The sequence below is a fragment of the Lipotes vexillifer genome, unplaced genomic scaffold, assembly GCF_000442215.2.
Source record: "Lipotes vexillifer unplaced genomic scaffold, Lipotes_vexillifer_v1.1 scaffold591, whole genome shotgun sequence".
Classification (NCBI taxonomy): Eukaryota; Metazoa; Chordata; class Mammalia; order Artiodactyla; family Lipotidae; genus Lipotes; species Lipotes vexillifer.
In genome coordinates this window covers 2848722-2866621 of record NW_006791954.1, presented here as the reverse complement: position 1 = coordinate 2866621, position 17900 = coordinate 2848722, and the positions used below count along the sequence as shown (strand labels likewise).

Below are 17900 nucleotides of genomic sequence, written 5' to 3'. Positions count from 1 at the left end.
CCGCTCTTGCCATCCGCACGCGCCACCATCTACCTACAAGCCCCCTGTAGGAGGCCAGTAAGGCCCCTATACACCCCTCAAACTCCAGACCCTCCACTTCGATTTACTTTCGTCTTCTATGCCACCCCAACAATTTGCTCTGAATCAACCCCTTTCCTTTGTCCCCCAATTCTCTGAGCTTCTCTCTCCTCACACCGTCCTGGGTTCCTCCATTCCCAGGGGCTGTCCAAGCTGCTCTGCTCCTCTTCGTTCAAATCCCTCCCCAAGCTAGCAGCTTTTAGATCATGCCTGGAGGTGAGTAGGGAGGTGGGATGTTGGGTAGAACAATTGACTAACAGTAGAGTCAGGCCTCCAAGAATCAGGAAATGTAACAATTGGACTCTTCTTTTCACAGATAAGCCTGCTCAGAGTCCAGAGGAAGGCGGTGTGTGCATTACTGAAGCCCTTATCACTAAGCGGAACTTGGCCTTCCCTGAGGATGAGGACCTGTCAGAGAAGATGTGAGTACATGGGAGAGGAAAGGGGTGCTGGAAGATTGAAACACACAGGATGACCAGTCCCCTGAGCTCTACTGATTTGTCAACTTACCTTTCTTTGTCCCTCTCTTTACTTAACTCCACACATTCAGTCAGTGGCAATGTCTCCCTCCTTAAAAATCATTCTATTTCTTTTTCACCATGCTCACTCAATTGCTTTAAGTCAGGGTCTTAAATAAGTCATCACCTCTCAACAAACTCCTAATTCGTCTCTCTACCCCCAGTCCAGGCACCCTATACTGTTGCCAAAGTGATCCTTTTAAATGACAAATCTGATAGAACCTGACTCCCTGGTACCTCCAGAATAAAATCCAAACACCGTAGCCTGAGTTGACCTCTGCTGCCTTTTCAGCCTTATTTCTTGCCACTCTCCATAAGTGTGTGATTTCTCTAAGACCCCGTGTTCTCACATCTTAGCACCTTACTACTCAAGAGTGGTGCTGGGACGAGTGGGCAGCATCTGCATCACCTAGGAGCTTGTTAGAAATGAAGAGTCTCAGGCCCACCTACTGAATGAGAATCTGAACTTTAACAAGACCCCCTAAGGGATTCATGGGCACATTAAAGTTCAAGAAAGTCTGGATTCTCACATACTATACCTTCTGCTTGAAGTGCCTTCTCCTCATCCCCCCTCACCTTCCTGGCTAACTCCTACTCATATGTCACCTCCTCCAGGAAGCATTCCCTGAACACCCCAGTCTGAATGCAGTGTATAATCCATGGACTCCCTTAGTCCCTTGCACATGCCTCTGTCATCCACTTGTCATAGATGTTTGGCCAGCTTCCCTAGTAGTGATGGGCAGGGACTCTCATTTGTCTCTGATGGGCACTTAGTAAATGTTTGGGGATTAATGAACGGGTGGGTGGAACAAGTGATCTTCCCTCCGTGGATGACTCAGAAGGGAGGTGAGGAAGGATCTTCCTGCAGAGATTGTCCCCTCTCTGTCCCAGCCCCTGCCTCTCCTACCCAAGCTGGCTGGAGGAAGTCTTCCCCTGCCTCTGCAGGAACCATAACCTGCCATCACCCAGTTTCCCAGTCCAAGGACCCTTACTCACCTCTCACTCTTATTACTCCCAGTGCTACTGACAGATACCCAGGTCTCCAAGTCAACCCAGGTTCTCCGATCTAGACCCCGCCTCATGAGTCAAGCAGGTGTCCCTGACATCTGAGCAATCACTGAGCCATCCACCCACCTTGAAACACCCTCCCCTCCGTCTTCCTCCTAAGAGACCACAGAAGTGGTACTGTTAGCCAACCCTGCTGACCGTTTGCCCAGGTTCCACACGCTTGCTGAACTGCAGACTGTCCGCCTGGACCGGGAGGGAATTACCACTATCAGGAACCTAGAGGGCTTCCAGAATCTTCACAGCCTCTATCTGCAAGGGGTAACTTCCTGCCTCCTGCCCTTACTCCTCCCTGTGGAGAGGACTCCATCCCCTGTGGGCCATGTCTGTCTAATCTGAAAGGAGCAAACCAGGTCATCTTGCCCATCTACCAGTGTTCAGGCAGGCAGACCTTCATAGAAATTGTTTCCAGATGAATCAGAAATTATCTTGAATTGAAAGACCAATCCACCCAAAAGAGATGCTGACCATGCTCTTGAGTCACTGTTTTTTTGTCAGACAATTCTCTTGCTCTAGAAGTCCTTCTTGATGTCTGCCCTAAATCTCTCATGTTATATAGCTCAAGTCCATTTCCTGTTTTGAAAAAAAGGAAGAAGGAACCACGAGATTCCTCAGCATCCTTCAGAACCTTGAAGGCTTTTTGGTGGTGGTGATAGTGGGGGTGGGTGGTTGGTTGATCTCCAGCCTCCCTCAGGTTGAATATACCCAGATCCCTTAACCTTCCCCCACAGAAACTTGACAGACCAAAGTAGTATAGGTGCACTGTCCCCTCCATGTGTGTAATCCACCACCAAAGCCTTTTCCCTTTCCCCGTTTCCCCTTGGTTTCCTTCTCTGATGTCCAGGTCACTCTTTGGTTGTGGGGTGATCAGGGTACTTAAATCAAATTTAGCCCACCCCCAAGTTTATGCCCTCAACCATCCACCTGGAGAAAGCAAATCATCCCAAGGTAGTGACAACCAGTTCAAGAAGTGGGGTGATCATGCCCAAAGTGCCAGATCTCCAGCTACAAGAGTAGACATGGTCTTGGGGCTTTGTCCCTTTAAAAGGCCCCCCATTCAGCTGACCTCAGCTTGGTTTCCCCAACTCGGTTTCTTCCTGCAGAATAAGATCGAGCGAATTGAGAACCTGGCCTGCGTCCCCTCCTTACGGTACTTGGTGCCAGGGCTCAGGCAGGGTGGGGGGAGGGAACAAGAGGGAGGATGAAGGGGAGGAACCTGGTAAAACCCCAAAGAACTGGCTCAGATCTCCCCAAGCCCAGCTGCTGGTCAGCTGAGGACCCTGCAAACCTAGCTCTGCTTCCCTCACCCCAGAAGGCCATGAGTCCCCACTTATCATCCGGCTGCCTAGCCCCGGGGCCCCGGACGCCTGGTGCCCCCGTCCCCCGCTTCAGCTATTCTGTGATTCAGCTGTCTCTCCCCCTCCCTTCCCCTACAGCTTCCTGTCTCTGGCAGGAAACCGAATCAGGCAGGTGGAAAACCTCCGCGACCTCCCACACCTCCAGTTTCTGGACCTTTCTGAGAACCTGATAGAAATACTGAAGCTGGGTAGGAATGTCCTTGCCCTGGCTCATGGAATAAGTCCCGGTGGTACCCTCCCTCCTCTCTGCTCTCCCTCCCCGTGCCTGCATTATCGGCACATCCTCCGGGGCTCTGGGGGGCTGTGCAAAGAGGCAGTGGCTGTAGACAGGAAGGTGGGTGTGAGAACCTCATTATTGCTCTCTTTGCTGTGTGCAGATGAATTCCCCGAGAGCCTTCTCATCCTCAACCTGACTGGAAACAGCTGCACCAACCAGGATAGCTACAGGTGAGGAGGAAGTGAAGGTGGGAAGAGAGGGGTGATGGCCTGCAAACCTGGGGGGACCATCCCTGGCACCTTCTCCACCCTCACTCCAGCTCGAGTTGGCCCCCTTTGGCCTTCCCACCCCCCATAACTCCACTTGGGGCCTGCCCTCAGCTGGCTGGCCTGACCACAGGCCTATCTTCCAGCTCGAGAACACCTCCCCTCCTGGTGTGGTTGCTGTGGCTTGTGTCTGTGCATCCTCCCAGGCTCCACGCCCAGGCGTGCCCTCCTGGGTGGTAGCCTCTGTTTTTTCTGCCCTGCAGGAAGCTGGTGACAGAAGCCCTGCCACTGCTCCTGGACCTAGACGGGCAGCCTGTGGCAGAGCGCTGGACCTCAGACGAGGAGGATAAAGCCTCAAGCAATGAGGATGAGGAGTTCCCAGAGCTGAGAGGCCCGTTCTGCTCAGAGCGAGGTGACCCTGCTTTCCAAGGCTTGCAGCCTCCCCAGAGCACACCCCTGCCTGCCCTGTGGGATCTGGGAGAAGCTAAGACAGCGGTGGTGTCTGGGGACGTGGTCCCAGGGCCAGACCAGTCTGGGCATGCAGGTGACTTGTCCTTCCCACCCCATCTTAGGCTCCTCCTCATTAGGGATGGTAGGGGAGAGTCTGTTTCTGCTAAGCCCGGGGCTCCATCCACCACCCACTGTCCTGGCCCCTCACAGGCTTCCTCAAGGAGCTGGAGCAGGAGATGAGCAGGCACCGGGAGCACAGGCAGCAGACAGCCCTGCTGGAGCACCTACTGAGGGTGGAGATGCGGCCCGCCCTCACCGACCTCCCACTGCTGCCAGGGGCGCCCATGGCCAGGGACAACAGCCCTTCCGTCACTCCCAGGCAAGGGAAGGAGACATCCCCGGAGCCCGTCTCCTTGCCACAAGCCTCCTCTGCCACCAAGAAACCATGCCTTCTGGCTTCCAGGAGCCAGCAAAGCACTGTTCAGGCAGGGAAGGGGGCCGGAGTGGCCGCAGCCGCCAAAGCCTCGTCGGCTAGGGCCCCCAGCACGACCAAAGCTGTGACCAAAAATATCAAGAAGTGAAGCGCAGCCCATCACCACCAGCAAAGCCCCAGGAACACGGAGGAACAAGGAGTGGAGTGGGTCTCCCCTCCCACACAGAGCCCTCGCCTGTGACAGGAGCCTGTCCCCAATAAAGTATCTCCAGGCCCTGCATGTGTCTTCCGTGTCACTTGGGGGAATCTCAGGGGAAGCTGTCAGTAAAAGCACCCAGAAACAGTGGCAGGAATACAGAGCCTGATTCTAAAGAATAGGATCTTGCAGGAACTACCCAAGGGACTGGCACCCCGTCTCAGGCCATCTCGCGGTGCACACATCTCACCGCCCCCCCTAGGGAGTGCCCTTCGGAGGTTCAGGTCAAGGACCAAAAAGCCGTGGTTCTAATCCTCCCCACGTAGTAGCCACCTGCTGTGCCAGGCTTGCATGCTCCTCCGTGTACACACACCCACACGCCTAGGGGCCACCTCCTCTCCCCACAGGGCCCCCCAAGACCTTCACCAAGTCAGAAGAGTGCACCGCCCAGCAAGGCACCCTGAGGCCCTGCAGCCACCTCAGGGCTGCCCTTTGCCCTCTCTCGGCTCTCCCATGCCCACTGGCCCTGGACACTGAATGAGGAAATAGAACACATTTATTAAGGCAAAGGCTGACCCGGCCACTCAGAACAAGGCGGAGGCGGTGAAGGGGTTGCTCTGTCCCTCTACCCCAGGGGTCCTGTGCCCACTGCAGCCCGCTGCACCCCAGGCCAAGCCAGGAGGAGCCGGGCTCAGGCATATGCCCGGCTCTCCTTCTCCACAAAGGCCTGGAAGAGGCCGCCCAGCTCCTGTGGGGACGGGGCCCACTCCCCGGCCAGCAGCCCCCGCACAGCCTCCAGGCCTTCCTGCTCCAGGTCCCGCTGCTTCTGCCGGAGCTGCTGCTCCCGATCCTGCCCGGGGAAAGGTAGCACTGAGTCCCTGGGACTGGCTTCCCTCTGGAAGGGGGGTGTGGCTGCCATCTCACAGAAGCAGGAGAAAGGACAGAGCACCCAACATTCTCCTGGACAGCTGGCTTTGAAGGGAGAGACTTCTCTCCCCAGCTCTGCAGTCTTTCCTCCACTCCCAGGTCCCCTCACGTTTCCAGAGTCCCAGCTGGGAGTGGGGGATTCCCTGGGGGTTACCTGCTCACTCTCCATCAGCCCCAGGGCCACCTGGTGTCCGCGGTAGAGGGCGTGCCGGCGATCCACCTGAGTCTGGAATCGAGGCAGGCTCCGAACAGGGTCCTGTGCTCCAAAAGTGGGGGACAGCACCTGGGGGACCTGGGCCGCTCCCACACCGAAGATGAAAGGTTTGAACACCGACCTGATGGGACAGGGATGGAAGGATTGAGGACTATCGCACCCTTCCGTCTCCCCTGCCTGGCCCGTTCTCCCCAGCCTTCCCCACACTCTCACCGGGACGGGTCTGGCGTGGCAGTGAGGAAGTGGACGCAGGGCTGTGTGGGGTCCTGGGGCAGCACGGACACCATGCTGGCCGTGGTGCGGAAGCCTCCGGAGTCCATACAGATGCCACTCTCCTTGCTCCTGAGGATGCCCATCATCGCCTCTGCCGTGATGCCCCCTGCCAGGGCAGAAGGGGGCCCTCCGGCCTCAGACTAAGCCCCCTGAAGCTGTGGGAGGGGAGGGAGGCCGGCCCCCACCCCATCCACTCACTGACCTGGACGTTGCTGCAGCAGCTCCCGCCCGGCCCGGAAGCGGGCCTTGGCAGCCTCCATGCGCACAGGCTGCTGGGTCAGGGAGAAGGTCTGGGCAAAGTCAAAGGCACCCTGCCCACCCCACCAGCCCTGGGCCCGGGCGTGGGGCCGGAGCTCAGGGTGTTCTGCTGAGATGTCCGTGCCGATGCTCAGCTGGTTGGAGATGTTGCGGGCCCCCTCTGCGGAGGAGACGGGGAGTCGCTCGTTTATCGTTAAGCCCCTGTCCTGTGCCAGGGTTTCAGCTAGGTGCTGAGAACACAGTGGTGAAGGGAACAGACAACCCTCGTGGCGGGGGAGACAGACAAACCGATCACAGAAATAACTGTGAGCTTGCAGCTGTGGTGAGCATCAGGAAGAGGAACCTGCTTGCGTTTCAGGGAGAAACCTAGCCACCAGGAAGTCCAGGAAGGCTCCCCAGAGGAAGCGGCAGGGTGGAGCACAAGAGGACTCAACCAAGTGAGGGGGGAGGATAAGTTCGTGAGTGGACTCATTTCCCATCTCCCTGGATGCCCCCACCACCCGAGACATTTGCTCCTGGATCGTGCCTTCCCTGCCCCCAGCACTGTTCCCACCCCAAAAGGGGAACACCTCTGGGAGGCAGGCCCCAGCACCAGGCCCCTCACCCTGGATCCTCTGCGCAGCCCACAGCCTCCCCGCCGTCTCCAGCACCCATGCCTCAGTCCGGTCGGCCAGCAGGAAGGTGTTGTGGTAGCAGAATGGCATGGGGTCCTCCCAGCAGCTGCCCCCCTGCCCGTAGCGCTCCAGCAAGCCTGTGATCACGTGCAAGGCCTCCTGGGCTGAGCTGCCCCGTTCTAAAGCCAGCCTGGCACAAAGAGAGTCCAGGGGACAGAGGGCGATGGGGTATCACTGGCAGGTGGCAGAGCTTCAGTGGACAGAAGAGGCCCAGAGAGGTTTGGTGACGGGCCCAAGTCACAGAGAAAATCGGCCAACATTGGTTGTATTAAGCACATATAGGCCAGTGGTTTTCAAGCTGTGCTCTACAGGGTTCACGAAAAGGACTGAATCATATTCTTGGAGAAAGAAGCGCCCTGAGCCCTCCAACCTCTTCAATCAGAGCTGCTCCACGTTTAGTGGTTTTACTAATCAAAATTCTCCCTGAGAGTCCATTTGAAAAAAATTTTACTTCTATTGAAAAACATTTTAAACCACTGTCCTATTTCTGGGCCAGCAGAAGCCCAGAGATGGCCACACTTGGGAGCTCCTTACCAGACTGTGGAGATGGGGCCCAGAGAGGGGCGGGGCAGGGACAGCCTCCCTGGAGATTGACAAAGTGGGCAGAAAGGGGGAGGCGCTTGGGGGCAGGGCAGGGAGGATGGCCTGGGTCAGTACTCAGCCCCAGATTACTGGTGTATTGAGGGGATGAGGGAGGCAGGGTCCACACCTGAGTAAATCCATGCCCAGCAGGGCTTCCCCTGTCCCAACTGGTTCCTTGGTCCACACCGCCTCGTTGCCAATGCAGACACCATGCTCATTGGCGCCCATCTCAGCCCCCCACAGCCAAGAAGGGCGGCTCAGGATCACAGCATGGGTCTTTGACACCTGTTCCACCTCAATGTAGGTGCACTGGAGATAAGGGAGGAGAAAGGGAGAGTCCACTCAGAAAGGAGGAGGTACCTATAAAGTGGTGGCATTTATGCCCATCACCTTACACAGTCCTTCGGGGAAGGTCTAATTATTCCCATTTTACAGATGAGGGAACTGAGGTCGACAGAGGCTAAATAATAGGTTAGGTTCCGGTCGGTAGGCTCAAAGCTCATGCTCATTTCACCACATCTGGCAGCTTCCCAGGTGGGGGTAGGAGAGGAGGAAGGTCTTAGAAGAATGCCTAGTTCTGCCACAACTCCCAGCACCCTATAAGGCCTAACCCACCTGGAGCCGGCTCCCAGGGACGTGAGTGCCTGCCGGTACAAACACCACCTCCTGCACCTCTTCCCGGGGCCGGTCAGAGTTCTTGGCAAAGATCACAGCTGGGATGGCCGAGGCCGGGGGCACCGAGACAAAGCAGTCGCAGGAACATGGGGTGTCAGGGCTCCACGATGCCATCTGCGGAGAGGTGGAGATGAGTGTGTCCCTCTCGTGCCACCTCTCCATTATCCTGAGCGGGGCGCAGTCCTAGGGAGCCCCTCTCCTAACACGTGCAGACACTCCGGGAAGACACTGCCGTCGGACGCTCAGCACCGCACGCACACTCGGTGCCCGGCGTGCGCGACGGAGACGCCCACTCTCTCCCCAGGCTCCAGGCTTGGGAGCCAGCAGACGGGCGCAGACCGCATGCTCCGAGGGCCGTGCTGTACCAGAAGTCCTGACCCTTCAGGGCAGTCGCGGGAGCGTCTCCCTCGCTGCCCCACCCCTCTCCAAGAATCGCACGCCACTCTTCTGTCTGCCAGTTTCTCGCTTCCCCAATACTGTATGCCCCTCACCCTCTCTCCCTCCAGGATCCGCAGCCTAGTCCCGAGCGCCACTGCCTCCGCTTCGGGTAAGGTCGGTCTCAAGGGGCGGAGGCTCCTAGATGACCTGGAAGGCTTTGGGCCTGGGGGCGGAGTCGGAATCGAGCACCTGCAGTTCCTTGGTTTTCCACCAGGGCGCGCGCCAGCACCACTTCTTGGAGCGAGGCGGCCTTCGGAGTCCTGCTGGCTGCCTGCCCTACCCCGGGCGCAGCTTTCAGGCCAGATAAAGGCTGCGACGAATCCGCTAGCTCCTCCAATGGGGTCACTGTCGGGAGAGGGAGCTGGGGGGTGGAAAGGAGCCCACGTGAAAGGGGAGGAAATAAAAACTTGGCTGATTTGTTAGAGAACGGGGAATGCTAGGGCATCCGGAGATGACGGAAGAACCTCAGCTACTTGTGACCTGGTTTGAATCACAAAGGTACAACGCCAGGCTGGTGCCCCCTCCCCCGCATCCTCTCTCTGTCCTGTCCCTCCTACTCCTTCCCATCTCCCACCTCCCACTCCCCAACCCCTCGGAAATAAGATCTATAAGAGTGGTCACACAGGAATAAAGACGCAGACGTAGAGAATGGACTTGAGGACACGGGAAGGGAGAAGGGGAAGCTGGAACGAAGTGAGAGAGTGGCGTGGACATATATACACTATCAGATGTACAATAGATAGCTAGTGGGAAGCAGCCACATAGCACAGGGAGATCAGCTCGGTGCTTTGTGACCACCTAGAGGGGTGGGATAGGGAGGGTAGGAGGAAGACACAAAGGAGATATGCGGATATATGTATACATATAGCTGATTCACTTTGTTATACAGCAGCAACTAACACAACATTGTAAAGCAATTATACTCCAATACAGATGCTAAAAAAAAAAAAAAAAAGAGTGGTCATAGGTCGGGAGGTGTAGGAATAATTTAATGCATTTTTTTAAGGCACATAGGCACAAAATCCATCCGACCTCCAAAAGGCCAATTCTGCCCCACAGTGCTCAAACTCACTGGAGGTTAGCTTTGAAAGGAAATTTGGAAATTTCTAGCCCAAAGATTTGGAACTGAAACAGTAAAGGAGAAATCCTGGCCAAGGGGGCACATATCCATGTGGAGGTAGACTCTGAGCCCAAATGTTCTGCTTCCCAGGTCATTTTCCTCTATAAATTATCTCCATAACCAGCATTTAAGCTAATGCATCTCACACCCTCTTGCTCTATGGAGCCCTCCAGGAAAGGGGGGAGGGGAGACACTGCAGATTATATACTTCTCCCACATCCACCCTGCCAACCAATCAGGGCTGCTGCTCGGAGCCCTGGCCACAGCATCCCAGCCTGTGGTCACTCCTGGGATGGGAATGAAGGCTGAGGTCGAGGTTTCCCCAGGAGGCAGGCTGCGGGCAGGTGTGCTGGGTGATGGCCGGGGAAAACCTGCCAGATAAAGCTGTTGGGACATCTGAAATCTGAGATGTTTTCTGATTGCCTCTAGATAAACAAGAATGATTCCCAAGAGAGTGCTGTCTCCACGGAGATGGACTTCACTTTCAGAAAGGGGACTGCCAGTTGCACAGAAGGTTGGCCTAGAAGCTGGGCTGGAGGCAGAGTAGAGCACTACCCGGAACTGTGCAGACTGGCATCTCATCCTGCTCCTGCTATGATATAGCTCCGCGGGTCTCTTAGGGCAGGTCACTTTACCTGCCAGGGCCTCAGTTCCTCCAGTAGCAAATGAAGGCATTGGACTAGATCAGTGGTTCTCAGCCATGGTTGGGATGAGGAGGGATTAGTTTTCAACGACGCAACTCCCATTGCACAACACAGTATAATACTTTGCTTCTCAAAGTGTCCGCGGATTGCCAGCATCAGCGTTATCTGGAAGCTTGTTAAAAATGCAGAATCTCACGCCCCACCTCAAACCTACTGAATAGGAATCTGCATGTTAACAAGACCCCCAGGTGTAAAGTTTGAGAAGCACTGCTCTACTGCACCCCCAAGGGACATAATTCGATGGGATGCTGGGGAGTGAATTGGAACATCTGGAAAAACTCCATGCATGACTCTAATATGCCCTCTACTGGGTGGGAGCAACTGGACTATTTGGCACCTGAGATTCTTTTCAAACCTACACTGCTCAGATGCTGAGCAGCCAGACTCGCAAGGATTAATGGGAGGTGAAGGCTGCTTCTGGTGTGATGTATGGGGTGGGGGTCGGGAGGTTGCCATTGGACGTCATTCCAGAAGCAAACATCAAGACTGTGTGGTCAGGGCTTCCCTGGTGGCGCAGTGGTTGAGAGTCCGCCTGCCGATGCAGGGGACACGGGTTCGTGCCCCTGGGAAGATCCCACATGCCGCAGAGTGGCTGAGCCCGTGAGCCATGGCCGCTGAGCCTGCGCATCCGGAGCCTGTGCTCCACAACGGGAGAGGCCACAGCAGTGAGAGGCCTGCGTACAGCAAAAAAAAAAAAAAAAGATTGTGTGGTGATAAACGTGAGTCCCCGAGGTGGCTGACCTGAGAGCCGGTTCACATCCTGAACTTCCCCAGCTGCCCGCTGGGGAGCAGGACCGGGCAGAACAGCACAGCCCCAGGCTGCAGTCCCCAGGCTGCAGGTTCCTCGGTCACTTCCCCATTCCTGACTTCACTCACCCACCCTAGAGGGATTCTATTCCCACTTCCCAGGAGAGGAGAGGGTGGCTCAGAGACATTGCCCAGAGGGCCAGCCCAGGTGTTTTGATTTCCCAAACTCCCTCTCAGCCCCTCCAGGACTGTCCTGCCAGGGGTGCCAGAACTGAGGGGTCAGAGGTGGCCTGGGGCGGGGGCGGGGGGGAGTGGCTGCAGCCAGGCAGCATTGCCGTCAGAGTGAGCAAGTGAGCGTCAGAGCCCCACCAAAGGCCCCCGATAAGAACGCAGGTCAGGGCTTCCCTAATGGCGCAGCGGTTGAGAGTCCGCCTGCCGATGCAGTGGACGCGGGTTCGTGCCCTGGTCCGGGAAGATCCCACATGCCGCGGAGCGGCTGGGCCCTGTGAGCTACGGCCGCTGAGCCTGCGCATCCGGAGCCTGCGCATCCGGAGCCTGTGCTCCGCAATGGGAGAGGCCACAACAGTGAGAGGCAGAAGGAGCTGTGAGGGGAGGAGGGGCAGTCCCAGCCCTGCCCAGACAGGCCCAGCCGGCCCCACAGCTGCCCTGCTGTCCCTGGGAGCAGCAATGGGGGAGAGCAGGAGAGGACTCGCCAGGCTCCTGGGGTCTAAGTCCCCCAGAACCAGGAAGACAAAAGAGGAGCCCCAGGGAGCGGGGTGGGCCTGAGGTCACCGTAACACTCCTGTCCCTCCTCCACCCAGGCAGACAGAAACAAACATTTGGCCCCCTCAACTGGTCTGCTTTTCTCTGTAACCCCTAAATCATTCTGATGCCCCCATTTAAGAAACTTTGTGACCCCAGACTCTCCCAAACAAGTGGTGGAATGGGCCAGGCTGGTTACCATATTTGGCTCTGAGAAACTGGATTAGGGTTAGAGTGGGGGGAAATAGGAATCCCACTGGGATAGATGATAATTTTGGCCAAGATGTAGGATGGAAAGGTGAAAGAACGTAATACCCTACTCTGCTCCCTTGGAGCCAAAAACTGATCCTCTGTCAACTTTCCTAGGTTTGGGGCTCTGGAGCCATGAGGCTTTTACTCATCTGACGTGTGTTAGGCACCAACTGCGCACCAGGCGTTTGAGCAGCCTGGGAAAGTGTGCATTTGTGCATATCCGGGGGTTCCCGATGGGTCCAGTGAGGAAATTCTGTGCACACCGTGGTTGCGTAACTGTGGCAGGTCTCTAGCTGGGAGTTGCACTAGGAACCTTTCCCTCATGCTTTTCAGCTGGGTGGGAGCCCATCAGATATCTTGGCTGCCTTTCATCACCTTGTCCCTGATAGGGATCATCCTGGGTGAAGAAATCGCTGTCAGTCACCCCCACCTCTCTCAGAGCCAGAAGGCCTGATTGACAGGCACACACCCACGGGGGTGGGGTGAGGGGGCCAAGGAGCTGGCCATCTGTGGGAAGGCAGGGAACCGGCATTCTTGGCAGGGGAGGCGAAAGAGGGGGCTTCCATGTGGGAGAGGAAGGAAATATCTAGAACCTTTTCATCTCCACAGGAGAAGACCAGGGAGGGACAGTCAGCCCAACTATCAACCCCGAGGGAGGGCCACCCTCCTTCTGCATCAACAACCTCCCGGCAGGATCAGACCCTTCAATCAGCTCAGCTCTGCCCCCAAACAAAGGGAGGTGAGGCTGCCCAGGGCTGCAGGATCAAAGAGAAGTGTCCACCCCACCCTGCAGCCAGCCTGGTCCTTGCTGCTGAGACACCATGAGTCAAAAAGGAAACCAGAGCTGGAAGACAAATGAAGCAGTGATGTGGTTGATGACTTTATTATGGCATAAAAAACACAGGCTGTTTCTTCCTCCTCCTCCCCCCCCAAAATGGGTTCACAGCACTTAAAGAAAAAAAAAATCCTACATTTCTCCTCTAGGGGGCTGCCTAGAAGGGGGCAGACAGCCAAGCAACCTAGATCTATAAGAGGGGAGCAGAAGAAAACCTATCCAAAGCCCTCACCAGCACACCTTAGAGCTCGGGGCCTCCGTGGGGGGAATATCCGTGCTGTCCTCTCCCCAGCGCACATTTGGGAGTTCCCCTGAGGATGGTCACTGGGAAAGGCTGTCCTAGTGGCAAAGGGAGATGTGGCTGGTTTCCTCAGCTGGAGGAAAACGGCATCTCACACCCACAGCGCCCTCCCTCTCTCCCCCTTATCCACCTGGCCAGGCAACCTGCAGGCACTGCCAACTCTCTTCTGCCCCCAGCCCTCTCAGCAAGGAAAGGGACCTCTGGTCGGATTAGCAGGAGGTAGAGGAAGAGGGAGCATAAAGAAAGGACATTCCTTCTTAACCTACCCCAGGCCCATGCGTCCTTCAGGGAGAGTCACCCCATCCCTCTTAAGAAGGGCTCTCTTCTATACAAACATATTCCCACCCAGATCCCAGCCCCACTTCCCAATAGCACCCAGTCCTTGGACTGATATCCCCAAGGAAGGAAGAGATGCTGTGGGCCTAGGCTCCAGGACCTTGGCTGGGGTGAACAAGATGGGGTCTCCCTGGCTGGAGACCCCAGGCTCAGTAGAGAAACACACACATACATAGGTATACACACATGAACACACATGTCCTAATATTAAATAAAATACCCTTTGCTTATAACTTAAAAAATCAATACACAACTAATCCTTGCACAGGGCTCTGGGTGGAGAAAGAAAGGCAGAGAAACGGGAGGTCGGGGGGAATCTTAAGTCCTCTACCTGGAGCCTGGGAAAGCCTACTAGTTCCAGGCTCCTGTGGCCTGTCAGTCCCTGCCCCCATCAGCTTTTTTCCTTTTGCCTGGCTCAGCCTCTTCCAGCTTCCCCCCTCCCCACGTTCCCCACTCCAGAATTACCAACAGGAAGTATTTCTAGCATCTAAAGGAGGGAACAGGGACAGCTTCCTGGACATCACCTCAGAAGGCAGGCCAGTGACAGGACAACCTCCGCATATGGAAGGGGAGCCTCACAAGAGATGAGATGGGGAGGAGCCTCCTAACACACTCTACAGGAGGGGCAAGGCTTGTAGGCAGCACGAAAGGGGAGCGTCGTCGAGCTAAAGAAAGAGTGGGGCTTAGCTTCTCTGCAAGCAGATGGCCAGGCAGGGACAGAGTCCTCCGCTCTGAGCAGGAACCGCTGGAGGTCCCTCTGCTGGGACACCCCCACCTACCCTCACCCAACCGAGGTAACCCTCTTCCTTCCATCCCTAAGGGGAGGGCAAATGCCAGGCACCAAGGGTGAGGAGCTACATGAATTCTGGAGCAAGGGCTCTTGGCTGTCTTGAAGGCCTGCCTGGGGTGACAGATGAGAGTGGACTACTGAACTTTACTTTGATAAAGACCAAGAGTTAAGGACTGAATCAGAGTTAGAGAGGTAAGGGCTTAGTTCCACTCCCTGACCAAATCCCTTTCTCTCATTTTAGAGGAGACTTCCTTGCTCAACCTCCACATCTAGCTCCCTCCTCCAGCCCACAGTTCTGGCTGGAAGCTGTCGCCCATTCTGGCCCTCGTCCCTTCTTCCCTCGTGGCTCCATCAGACTGGGTCTGGAAGGCTTAATAAGGAGGCACATCAGAGACATTATTTCTGCGGTGACAACCCTCCCAGCCAGATAGAAACTCCTCCCTTAGGGGGACCCCCCAGCCTCTGCTACCCCATCTCAGCTATCCCTCCGGAAACCCCGGGGTAAAGCACTCTAAGGGGGATGAAAGGGACCCGGGCTGCAGCGCGGCCCCAGAGGCCCTTTTATGTCCGGGTTCCCAGGCGCTAACGACGTGTCCAGACAGCTACCCGGAGCGCCCGGGGCGGCCCCACTTCTCTCTGCTCCGGGGACGCGCCGTATCCTCCAACCTATCCCCTGGGCCCTCCAGCCACCGTAGGGGTAGTCCGCCCCAACCCCCCAGCCCAGGGGCGTGAGTGAAAGAGCGAGGAAGGGGAGAACTGATGGGCATGCGCAGCTCCTCCCCGCCCAGTCAAACGCGTCCGTCCTGTCCAGCCCCAGAGACTATGAAACCCCTAGCGACCCGGCTCCCTGATCCCCGCATCACTTTCCCTCCCTCTCAATAAATAACCACCTTCTCTTGCTCAAGCCACCCCCACAAGGGCATCAGGCCAGAGGGCTCTCTTCTGATGGCCCCAGGGGAGACCAACGGGGAGGCGGGACGGGGAGGCGGGACGAGGAGCTCAGTTGGAGGGAGCCGCACTGCCCTCGGCCTCGCGCTTCCCTTTGCCCCCGGGGGGCTCCGCTCCGCCGGCCTTGCCCTCTCCCGCCGCCGCCCCCCCGGCAGCCTCCTCTTTGGCGCCCTCGTGGGTTTTCATGTGTTTGGCTAGGTGGTCGCTGCGCATGAAGACCCGGCTGCAGACTGCGCAGGGGAACTTCTTGGTGCCGGTGTGGGTCTGGAGGTGGCGCTGCAGCTCGTCGGAGCGCGTGAAGCGCTTGCCGCAGAACAGCCAGTTGCACACGAAGGGGCGGTCGCCGCTGTGCCAGCGCAGGTGTGCCTTCAGGTGCGATGTCTTGGCGTAGGCTTTCCCACAGCCCGGGATGTGGCAATTGTGCAAATGCTTCTTCTTGCCCCCATCGGGCCCGCACGGAGCCCCCAGTCGCTCCGCCTCCAGGCAGTTGGGGCAGCGGCACACGGTCTGGCCTGAGCTGCGGGGCACTGACCGCCGGGAGCCTTTGGGCCGGGCCGCCCCATCCAGACTGGTATCCAGCCCCTGGGATTCCGGGGCGGCTGCTTCCAAGGCCTTCGCCCCGTCGGGAGGCCCGAGGAGGTGCTGCCCTCCGGCGGCTGGGAGGAGATGGTGCGGGTGTGGGTGGGGCGGCTGGGCACAAAGCTGGTGGTCTCCGACGTAGCCCCCCAAGCCAGCCTGAAGCGCCCCGGGGTGGCCAGGTGAGGTCAGCGCGCCCTGAGTGTGGGGGAGGTCCATCCAGCTGGTACCCGGATGAAGGTCCCACCACGAGCCATCCTCGGTGCCTGGGTGCGTCGGCCGGAACCACGATTCGTAATGGTGTGACATGTCCGGCTGCAGGAGCTTGGAAAAGGGTCCCGGGGCCAAGGGACTGTCGCTTTCCAGGTCCTCGCAGGTTACCCGAGAGGAGGACCCCGGCAGCTCATAGCTCTGTGAGAAGTCCACCTCTGGGCCCAGCGGGAGGCTCTGCAGCTCTCCAGGCTGCAGGGGGGAGGGGTAGTCCCCGGCCTCAGGGCTCGTGTGGCCCTGGTATGTTTGGAGAGCCTGCAGGTCGAGGCGCGGCGGGGAGGCGGGAGGCGCGTCCGAGTGCTGGCTGCCCAGAGAGCCACAGACGGCGGTTAGCATTGCCGGGATCCGGGGTGGGGTGGGGGACAGGGATGGTCAAGGGCACCTCAGGTGGGACCTAAAGGAGGAAAAGATGAGGTAAAGTGAGGAAAGTAACCGTCTCATTTCCCGTCCTAGCCCAGTTCCCTTCCCTGTCAAATGCTTCTTTCCCATCCCCAGGTGAAAAAGAGGAAGGCATGTCTGGGCGGGGACTAAAGATCAGCTAAGAGAACTTGGGAGTGCTAGGAAGGGTTGAGGGTGTGAGGTGCAGAGGATGATGGAAGTCTACCTTCCGCTAGGTGATCCCTCCCTATAGGACCCAGCTCATCCTGGAAGTTGGGCTGGTCCCAGGCAAGTAGGTCAGTCAGATACAACTAGAGTACAGTGCTGGAACCATTGTCCCTGCCCAGCCCAGTGGGAGGGGCAGTGGCATTGCCCCATAACCCCTGCCCCCATGCCCGCCCACCCGCAGATCTGCTGCCAGCCCAAATGGAGAATCTAGGCCCATCTCAGCTTCCCCAGTTTAACTCAGGACGCAGTTGGGGAGAGGGAGGTGGTCTAACCCAAAGCTTAAAGTAACCTGACTTCCCGAAGCCCAAAGCAGGTTCTGAGGTTTTGGAAAAAGAGCTCTCCTTCCATCCCTGAGGCATGCTCAGTGAAGAAAAGCATTTCACTGCTCTACACCACTCACCCCAGCTCCCTGCCTGGCTGGGTTGCCTCAGCCCCACCAAACCCACTCCCATGCCCCTTTCCCTCTGGCAGGGACTTCACCTCCCTGGGGTGCAACTGAAGTGCCAGTTTCCAGAAGACTTCTCCCTGCCAGAGAAACTAAGCCCCCCTCCCTGTCCTGACCTACACCAGTGCCCAGCCAGCTTTCTGGCTGCTACCCCTGCCCTCCTCCAATCTAGGGGAAACCAGATGTGAAGCTCGGAGGGGTCAGCCAGAGAAGAGCTCACCAGCACGCTCAGGAAGATAAAATTGCCACCCCCTTAAGTGATTCAGGGACAGAGTGGGGGAAGCAACAGGAAATGCCAGGATCACACAGAAATTAAGAGGAAGAATTACCCAAAGAGATTATATAGGGGGTGCATTCTAGGCCTGGATCATTTTTAGGAGCTGTCCAGATGATTCTAACATGCAGCCAAGTGTTGAGAACTATTGCTCCAGGCCAGTTCTCTTATTTTAGAGAAGAGAAAACTGAGGCCATATTTGGAGAAGTCACTTGAAAAAAAATTTATTCATTCAGTCAGTAAATATGTACTGTATATACCTCTGTGAACCAGAGGTATATACAGTATATTCCTGGTCTGTTTCTCTTTCCC

At 56.9% G+C, this 17900-nt stretch overlaps 3 protein-coding genes across 4 annotated transcripts in view; 1 reads left to right on the top strand and 2 right to left on the bottom strand.

The window, feature by feature from the left end:
- LRRC46 (leucine rich repeat containing 46) lies at nt 1-4663 on the top strand. Its single transcript, XM_007465129.1, has 8 exons — nt 1-294; nt 395-500; nt 1814-1922; nt 2765-2811; nt 3098-3207; nt 3397-3466; nt 3766-3914; nt 4163-4663. Exons 1-8 carry the CDS (start codon nt 285-287, stop codon nt 4531-4533), a joined length of 972 nt encoding a protein of 323 aa, XP_007465191.1. The 5' UTR covers nt 1-284; the 3' UTR covers nt 4534-4663.
- Nucleotides 4664-5121: 458 nt separating this feature from the next.
- SCRN2 (secernin 2) lies at nt 5122-8795 on the bottom strand. Of its 2 annotated transcripts, XM_007465128.1 has the most exons (8): nt 8676-8795; nt 8125-8298; nt 7637-7818; nt 6858-7057; nt 6198-6413; nt 5936-6101; nt 5663-5843; nt 5122-5431 (listed from the first exon to the last, which is right to left on the bottom strand). In XM_007465128.1, exons 2-8 carry the CDS (start codon nt 8296-8298, stop codon nt 5273-5275), a joined length of 1278 nt encoding a protein of 425 aa, XP_007465190.1. In that variant the 5' UTR covers nt 8676-8795; the 3' UTR covers nt 5122-5272. The 2 variants fall into 2 exon arrangements, with proteins under 2 accessions (XP_007465190.1, XP_007465189.1); XM_007465127.1 differs by lacking the exon at nt 8676-8795 and having other exon boundaries at nt 5239-5431; nt 8125-8346.
- A 6268-nt stretch (nt 8796-15063) lies between these two features.
- Nucleotides 15064-17900, bottom strand: part of SP6 (Sp6 transcription factor) — an 8688-nt gene continuing 5851 nt past the window's right edge. The window contains exon 2 of the mRNA XM_007465126.1: nt 15064-16657. Within this exon, the coding sequence (XP_007465188.1) occupies nt 15469-16599 (1131 nt within the window). The 5' untranslated portion in view covers nt 16600-16657 and the 3' untranslated portion in view covers nt 15064-15468. The remainder of the gene's footprint in view (nt 16658-17900) is intronic.